At 50.3% G+C, this 8,661-nt stretch overlaps 2 protein-coding genes across 2 annotated transcripts in view; one reads left to right on the plus strand and one right to left on the minus strand.

Annotated features, from left to right (window-relative positions):
• Positions 1-776: 776 nt before the first annotated feature.
• On the minus strand, positions 777-2,689 carry c28h9orf85 (chromosome 28 C9orf85 homolog). Its single transcript, XM_084694780.1, has 4 exons — positions 2,392-2,689; positions 2,088-2,194; positions 1,872-1,985; positions 777-1,261 (listed from the first exon to the last, which is right to left on the minus strand). Exons 1-4 carry the CDS (start codon positions 2,491-2,493, stop codon positions 1,021-1,023), a joined length of 564 nt encoding a protein of 187 aa, XP_084550906.1. The 5' UTR covers positions 2,494-2,689; the 3' UTR covers positions 777-1,020.
• Positions 2,690-2,819: 130 nt separating this feature from the next.
• The window catches only part of abhd17b (abhydrolase domain containing 17B, depalmitoylase), a 9,100-nt gene continuing 3,258 nt past the window's right edge, over positions 2,820-8,661 (plus strand). Inside the window, exons 1-2 of the mRNA XM_084694779.1 lie at positions 2,820-3,423; positions 5,867-6,350. Of these exons, the coding sequence (XP_084550905.1) occupies positions 5,884-6,350 (467 nt within the window). The 5' untranslated portion in view covers positions 2,820-3,423; positions 5,867-5,883. The remainder of the gene's footprint in view (positions 3,424-5,866; positions 6,351-8,661) is intronic.

Raw genomic sequence — 8,661 nt, forward strand, 5'->3', positions numbered from 1 at the left:
CTTTTCTGATTGTGGACAATCCCCTGCCAAACTGACTAACAACCCAACTTTTATTGTGGTTTGGATCTGTGATAACTTTAGCATTACTTCAACTCAATTACTTTGCTTGGCCTAGAGCACTGAACGTGTAAAACAATCATTTAATGGGTTCTCCAATAGAGTAGACAAGTGACTTCCAGTCGAGTGTTGCTCAGCATTAAAACCCTTGTGAGGAACACTTTGCCTTACTGTCCAAGGTCATTGCTGAAACAGAATATTACTATATTTACCTCATACTGTGTGGCATTGCCACACACAGGGAAGTGGGTTATTACTACATTCTAGAAAACTGTGATCATTTGCAGGAAAAAAAGCTTAAAATGTAAAAGGCACATGATAAATGACGCAAACATTTATTTCAACATTAGACTCGAGTTCCTAGAAGAAATATAAAGGATAATAAAGAGCACATAGAGCATTGTGATGACAACAGACTGCACCTACAATTCCTTTTTTGTCTGTTGAACTTGAGATATGTGGTAACTATTAATGTGTTTTCCCACCAGAAGACTGATGAATTATTGTAGCTGAGGTGATAGATGCACTATTTAATAATAAGCTATGCCGTTCCTTGGCAATAAACCCTGAAATATCTATCCAGCACTATTTGTATGTCGCTGAAACCGATGGCAAAATCAACCAAATGTAAAACTGTAAAAGAGTGGAAAAACAGAGATGAGCAACACACATCTGACTCCCCCCCCCTACTTCCCCTGAAGGATACAGCACGGGGGAGATCGTTTCAGTAACACGCGTTTATTACTGATTATAACCGAGCCTCGAGATGCAAAGAGTTCTACCAAATCCAACCTTTCCCTTGATTCATGAGGTGTATAATTCACTCACTAGTATCAACCGTATAGGAATGTCTTTAAGACTCACACCAGCCCTATGGGTTCACCTTGACATTGTAGACAATGTGGAGGCACTCTATCTGTTAGTGCAGGGCAAAGAGTCTCTCTCTAGTCCCAAAGTCTCTCACTAGTCCCTGACGCTGACACGAGCCATGTCAGGAATAGCTGGCTTGTCTCCAGCTTCTTTGGGTTTAGAGTCACCACCACCACCACCACTATCCTCATCCTCCTCATCACTTCCTAGGTCTCCAAAGTCATCATCACTGTCCAGCTCGCCATCTAGATCCTTCTTCTTCTTCTTCTGACAGAGCTCTTTCGTCTTCTGACTGGTGTCCTCCTCCTCCTCCTCCTCTTCCGGTGAGTTCACACTGAAGAAGGACGTGGAGGGAAACAGCATCAGAAACAGGCCAGAATCACACCCTACTCAGTACGACACTCAATGTTTGTCGATATATTAAACGGGCCATGGTTGATCTTAGGCTATGGTGGGCAAGGTGTAGCTTCTTCCAACTTACTAGCATCTTTCCTGATCTTTTAAGGCCTACACGAGGGTGTATAAACAATGGACAAACCCATTGACAAATACTGACAATGGCCGGGTTTCCCAGATCTGTTAGAAGCTCTTAACGCTAAGAGCTACTTAGGAGCGTTCTAAGAACGCTCTAGAACGCTCCTAAGAAGCTCTTAGCGTTAAGAACATCTAAACAAATCTGGGAAACCCGGCCAATGTCAGTATTTTTTTTATGGCATTGGTGCTCCACTAGATGGGGCAATTGCACAGTTTATTGCTTTCATATACATTGTACATCTTTATACATCTTGATCTTAGTCTGTTCTAAAAGTTGATTAGTCAGGTGAGAGAGGAACCTAAATTTGACATGGTCTACAAAGCATGCCTTGGCCTGCATGGTGGGTTTCAAAAATGCCTACAGGATTGCAAAGACACTCACTAACCCACCAGCTTACTGTTAAACTTACGGTATGACAATGTCTTCTTTCTTGCCGCATTTGGCACACACCTCGAGCTGAATGGAACAGGGCGTGCATATGACGTGGTAGGCATTTTTAACGGTCTTCTGAGAGCATTTCACACTGAAAAACAAAGATAAATCTATTTGATGATTGAAGCCAGCATGAGAGTGCATGTGTGTGTTTGTGTGTGTGTGTGTGTGTGTGTGTGTGTGTGCTGCTTACCAAGTCCGAGCTTGACTTATAGGTTTATATTTGTTGTATTTGACTTTCCACTCCAAAACCTCCTTACACCGTTTGCACAACCCCGCATGGACTTTTGAGTTTGCAATCTATACGATCAAACATAAATACGACGTTAAATCAACAAGACCACAACGGTTATAGGCTAGTGCATACATATTTTAATGTTAGGATAAGGTCTCGCTTAAAACATGGTCACGTAGTGTTAATAAAATAGATTATTAGTGATGAGTCAAAGTAGTAAATAAAGCTAGCTCATCTTGAGCTCGTAGTCTAATTCTCTTACCTTGACTTGAACACTGGCTCCATATTTATCGTTCTTGTAAGCAGTTGTGTTTTTATATTTCTGGGATCGGGAGCGGGATGCGTTTCCTTTTTGAGAACTCATATTTTATTTACTTTAACTACCCATCAAGAATGATTTATAAAACTAGCAAGGATAGCTAAAACGGATGCCTGACACACATGTCAGAAATGACCCGGAAGAATATTGTACGATCCGCTATGATGTCAAATCAAAGCCACTGTATTCATGAAGTTTACAAAGGCAAGGATATTTTTTGTATTTTATTTATCAAACAAATGTGATGCTAGACCGGAGCTCCTAATGATCCGACTATGGGACACTCACGTGTCAATAAATTAAAAGATTGGACTGCAAAAAAAACCGAATAATTACGTCATTTAACAACAGGGTAGGTCACGCAATCCTTCTGGTTGGGCACAAACCATCAGAATTCTCTGCTCCTTTCAAATGCCCGCCCCGGCCGGAGTACACACGTTGCTTGAATTTAGCAGACAGTAGCCTCAATCGTTGGTCACATGACGGACTTTTTCTGTGATCATACAAAACGAAATGACCTAAACAAGAATAGTGAGAAGAGGCGTCTGCATCTCATATAGCCGAGCTGTAGTACTACACCGAAGCCCAATAAGCAACAACCTTGGCCGTTGCTACCTCGCTGGTCGGAACATCTAACAGGATTCAATTAAATTCTTGATTTATGCCAGCAGAACAGCAAACATTAGCATTATTTGGGGACTATTTTGCTGAACCACATGTGGACAACATTGAGGAAAGAGCCGGACCTGGGTTTACTAAAAAGCTAGCTATAGCTATTCAGTCTTGTGGAACGAGACCAAGAAAATACCTGCTTGTACTACTGGAGCAAAGAACTAGGAAGCTAGCTATTGAATGTGAACAAAGTAATCTTGTTGTAATATTCGTTACTATTTTGCTCATTCTCGACATCTACATCTAGTTAACTAATCACGGTAGCCAATACAAATACGAATCAATCTTCAGAAGCGAGACCAGGTACGTGACAAGACATGATATATCATATTGTTAAACCTGTGCGCATAATCGTGTAATAGTTTGGAACTAGTTATATACCATAGCCTTGTGTAAACATTTCTGGACAGTCAGGAAGATTGTCGTCCCTATGCCCCTCGATGTGCCCGAGTCTGACACCCTACTGTCAAGCCAGTGTATAGGCGAAAGCCCCATTCAAGCCTAGCTAGTAGTGGATCTGTCTGTGGGTGCTGTCGGTCGAGTGTCCACAAAAAGATTATGGATTATCATAGGTCATGTGTGAACTACACAGGCTTTTCAATAAATTGGTTTAGGTCATTTATTGACAGATTATTTTTGACCTGTCGCTCCGGATTTTCCCTTGCTCGCCCAATCACTCTCGTTGTCTCTCTCTCTCTCTCTCTCTCTCTCTCTCTTTCGCACACACGTAGTAATTTGATGTCCTCACTTGTGTTTCGATGAGCTGGAGATTGCATACCCGCATACTGGTTTAATTGATGGTTTTGGGGGGTTTCTTTTTAATCATGTGGTTTTGGTAGTTGTGAGGTCAAGTCATTTGTCTGTCCTCAGAAATGACCAAATATTACAAGTGTACACATGAACAGAAGTAATATGTAGCCTTGTTTAATCACCAGTAGACTTAACATCCATTTATTCCAACATCTCAGCCCTCAGTAGAACACTGAAGCAGTCTGTGTCTAGCAATGTTAGGCCTACTGCTATAGGCCATTTAACTTATGAACATGGATTCCTAGAAGGTGAAAAAAAATCACATTGAAAATGCACTTAGATGCTGACTTCAGAAACCTTGGGACTGGCTGGACCAGAAGCCAGTATGTAAACAGTCATACAGTCATCAGTGTTACAGCCTTCCCCACTTATGATCCTGGCCGGGGCCAAGAGGAGCCATGGAGTGGGGGAGGTATCGATTGTGAAAGGGAAACTAGCCCTATGCTAAGGCCTGCCCTGCCCTGCCCTGCCCTGCCCTGCCCTGCCCTGCCCTGCCCTGCCCTGCCCTGCCCTGCCCTGCCCTGCCCTGCCCTGCCCTGCCCTGCCCTGCCCTGCCCTGCCCTGCCCTGCCCTGCCCTGCCCTGCCCTGCCCTGCCCTGCCCTGCCCTGCCCTGCCCTGCCCTGCCCTGCCCTGCCCTGCCCTGCCCTGCCCTGCCCTGCCCTGCCCTGCCCTGCCCTGCCCTGCCCTGCCCTGCCCTGCCCTGCCCTGCCCTGCCCTGCCCTGCCCTGCCCTGCCCTGCCCTGCCCTGCCCTGCCCTGCCCTGCCCTGCCCTGCCCTGCCCTGCCCTGCCCTGCCCTGCCCTGCCCTGCCCTGCCCTGCCCTGCCCTGCCCTGCCCTGCCCTGCCCTGCCCTGCCCTGCCCTGCCCTGCCCTGCCCTGCCCTGCCCTGCCCTGCCCTCCCCTGCCCTCCCCTCCCCTGCCCTGCCCTGCCCTGCCCTGCCCTGCCCTGCCCTGCCCTGCCCTGCCCTGCCCTGCCCTGCCCTCCCCTCCCCTCCCCTCCCCTCCCCTCCCCTCCCCTCCCCTCCCCTCCCCTCCCCTGCCCTGCCCTGCCCTGCCCTGCCTCTACCATTGCCTGCCTGGGGGAAGACACTCTCATGCTCTCCCATTTCAAAGAATGTTTGGCTATCGTGTCTGAGCTCTGCCACACACACACACACACACACACACACACACACACAAGCTTGTGGCCGTCACATGTGATCTATGATCTTCTGAGCTGCGCACACCACAGTTTAGTTTGGCTCACGGATACGCACCAGCTCAGCGGTATCGCCATTTGACCGCTTAACAAGAGGTCACAGGTTCAAATCTTCCCCTGTGCCTTGCTTTGGGTAAAAGCGGCCGCTAAATACATCCATTGAAATAAGGAGGTGTTCTGTCCAGGGGGAAGGTGGTACTTGGTGCTGATCCAGGAAGGGCTGCCCGTGCCAGTGTTAAGGTTTGGATCTCTGCTGCTTACAGTCCTGTGTTGTCATTCCCCTTCAATCAAGGGATTACTCTCCAGTACTACTTTGGTCTCCTTTAGTGTGTGTGAGTGTTGGTGTGTGTGTGTGTGTGTGAGGTGGGCGGGGTGCCCATGCAGCACCCCGCCCATGTAGTGGACTCCCGTGTAGTGGGAGACCTAAATGTCTATTGAGTCACATCTGGGTCTCTGATGGCGAGAGCTAATCCAAAATGGCCACTGCTGCACGAGCCACCCCCTCGGCCGAACAGGAGAGACGTGAAGCCAGGCGTCTCTCCCTGACTCTCCTCTGCACTATTCTCCTCCTCTCTCCTCCTCCTCTCTCCTCCTCTCTGCCCTCCTCTCCCTGGTCTCTCCTCCGGCATAGCCTGGTAACACTTCAGTTTCAGTGCGAGGGGATTTTGCCCAGACTTAAAAATCCTGGGGGATTGCTAAACAGATGCTAACGGAATTCTCCCCCCCCCCCCCCCCCAGCCAGGTGATTTTTGAGGATGAACCACCTGTCCCTCAGTGAGCTGTGCTGCCTGTTCTGCTGCCCGCCGTGCCCCAGCAAGATCGCCTCCAAGCTGGCCTTCCTCCCCCCGGAGCCCACCTACAGCCTGATGAGCGACGACAGCGGCAGCCGCTGGACCCTGCACCTGTCGGAGCGCGCCGACTGGCAGTACTCGGCCCGCGAGAAGGACGCCATCGAGTGCTTCATGACGCGCACGGCGCGCGGCAACCGCATCGCCTGCATGTTTGTGCGCTGCTCGCCGAGCGCCCGCTACACGCTGCTGTTCTCCCACGGCAACGCCGTGGACCTGGGCCAGATGAGCAGCTTCTACATCGGCCTGGGCTCCCGGATCAACTGCAACGTGTTCTCGTACGACTACTCGGGCTACGGCGCCAGCTCCGGGAAGCCCTCCGAGAAGAACCTGTACGCCGACGTGGACGCCGCCTGGCAGGCCCTGCGCACACGGTCAGGACCCGGGGGAGGGGGGATGGGGGGAGGGGGGATGGGGGGAGGGAGGATGGGGGATTTGGGGGTGTGTGAGTGGGGGGGGGTGGGTGAGGGTGGGTGTGAGGGTGGGCTGGGGGAGTGAGGGAGGATGGGGGGGAGGGAGAGGAGTGAGGGATGTAGGTGGATGGCGAGGGTTTGGTATGTGAAGGAAACAGAAACAGGAAGGTGTCGTGGGAGGCTGGGATGAAGGGATGGCTGAAAACAACAAGGAGGGACGTCTGATCGGCGAGGGATGAGTAAGAGAGGACGGCATATGGCCCGGGAGTGTGAAGCCGAAGAGTGGTGTGTGGGTGTGTGTGTGTGTGTGTGTGTGTGACGTGACTGTTTGGGAAGTGGGTGTGTGCACGTGGGAGTGTGTAACTGGGCTCCTCGTCATCCCGGATCTCTGCATGAGGCAGGACGGCCGCCCACTCGCCCCCTTCCACACATCAACGCTCGCTCGGCCCATCTGTGTCTCTCTCTTTGTCTCTCTCTCTCTTTCTTTATCTCTCTCTCTCTATCTCTCTTTATCTCTCTGTCTCTCTTTCTTTTTCTCTGTCTGTCTCTCTCTCTCTTTCTCCCTGCCTCCATCCGTCCCTCTATCAATTTTTCGATCCACACACAACCCCTTGCACGCCCCTTTCCCCCGTGCTCTCTTTGTCGTCCTCCCTCTCTCCTCCCCTCCCCCTCTCCAGTCTATTTTCTCTTGCTGGCTCTGTGCTGGGTCCCAGGTGGGGTCACACACACACACACACCTCATCCCTATTTTAAGTCCAAAGAACGGTTGTTCATATGGACAGGGTCTTCTCCCCCCTTCCCCCCACCCCCCCCCCCCTCCACCCCCCCCCTCCCGTCTTCACGCGGCTACTTCCCTACTCCTGCTCCCTTCTTCCATTCCCTCCCTCCTGCTCCCTTCTTCCCTTCCCCTTCCTCCTGCTCCCTTCTTTCCTTCCTTCCCTCCCTCCTGCTCCCTTCTTTCCTTCCTTCCCTCCCTCCTGCTCCCTTCTTCCCTTCCCTTCCTCCTGCTCCCTTCTTCCCTTCCCTTCCTCCTGCTCCCTTCTTTCCTTTCTTCCCTCCCTCCTGCTCCCTTCTTCCCTTCCCTTCCTCCTGCTCCCTTCTTCCCCTCCCTCCCTACGGTCTCTTCTTCCCCGCTCCCTGTGCCGGGCCACTACACTGGCTCTCCCTGGGCTTGTTTACACTGGGGAAATGAAAGGTCTGTCAGGCTTCTTCCTGTAGAAATGACCCCGAGAACAACCAAGCGAGCAAAGCAACGAGTCCTAGAGAAGGAATGTAGAGAGAGAAAGAGAGAGAGAGAGCAGCAGGAGAAGACCGACTGAGTGTAGAGAGAGAAGTCTGACTGACCTGGAGTGGCACTTGAGAACGTCATTGTCTCGTCCAATCACAAGCCCTTAATGGTCCTCCGTTTTGAAAAGGCTGTCTCAGCATTCATGAGGAAGCCTGAGAGTCAAGTGAACCAGAATTGTTTCAGTTTTTTGGAGTAGTGTATTGTTTTAGAAGACGCTTTTATCCAAACCAACATACCAGGGAGGGGAGTTTGGTCCCAGGCTTGTGCTGTACAGGAAGCTAGTGTTGCTGTCAGACCTGTCCGGTAGCTTAATCAGTCTCCTGACTTTGCGCTTTTGTAGAAACTGTCCAAATCTCAGTGACTGGGACCGCTCTGCCTTTGTGGCTATTTTGCTTCATTCTGCCACACATATTACCACTGAGTGTGTGTGTGTGTGTGTGTATGTCTGTTTGTGTAGATGCGTGCGTGTGAGAGAAAAAGAGAGAGGGTGTGTCTGTCTCTCCAAACCCTTTCCTGTGATGTGAATTAAGTGGTGTGCTGTCACCCAGCCAAGCAGGAGTCAACAGCATCTTGTCAAACACACAGAGAGAGACCAGAGAGAGACCAGAGAGACACCAGTACTGGAAAATAAGCTCTGAAAGTGTGCTTCTCTCAAATTTGAACCGCATCAAGCCTCACCCAACGATTGGGGAGACACCTTTACTCTTCTGATCTTTTCATAAGGTTGGTTGATGGTTTGAGTAATGCCCAGGTATTTGATGACTGTTCCAAGCGGGAGCAGATCAGAGCCGGCTGCTTTCGGCTCTGACCTGACCTGGTGCTCCTCAACGCTGAGGCTTTGGCTCCCGTGGTGGGACTCACAGCTGATAAGCCACGTCTTTCCCCTCTTAGGCTGGAATATGAAGCTTATTGCGCACACACACACACACACACACACATAAGGGGAGAGAAAGAGAGAGATGGGGAAGGAGAGAGCTGTACTTT

The sequence above is a fragment of the Hypomesus nipponensis genome, chromosome 28, assembly GCF_054491055.1.
Source record: "Hypomesus nipponensis isolate SF chromosome 28, ASM5449105v1, whole genome shotgun sequence".
NCBI classification, from domain to species: domain Eukaryota; kingdom Metazoa; phylum Chordata; class Actinopteri; order Osmeriformes; family Osmeridae; genus Hypomesus; species Hypomesus nipponensis.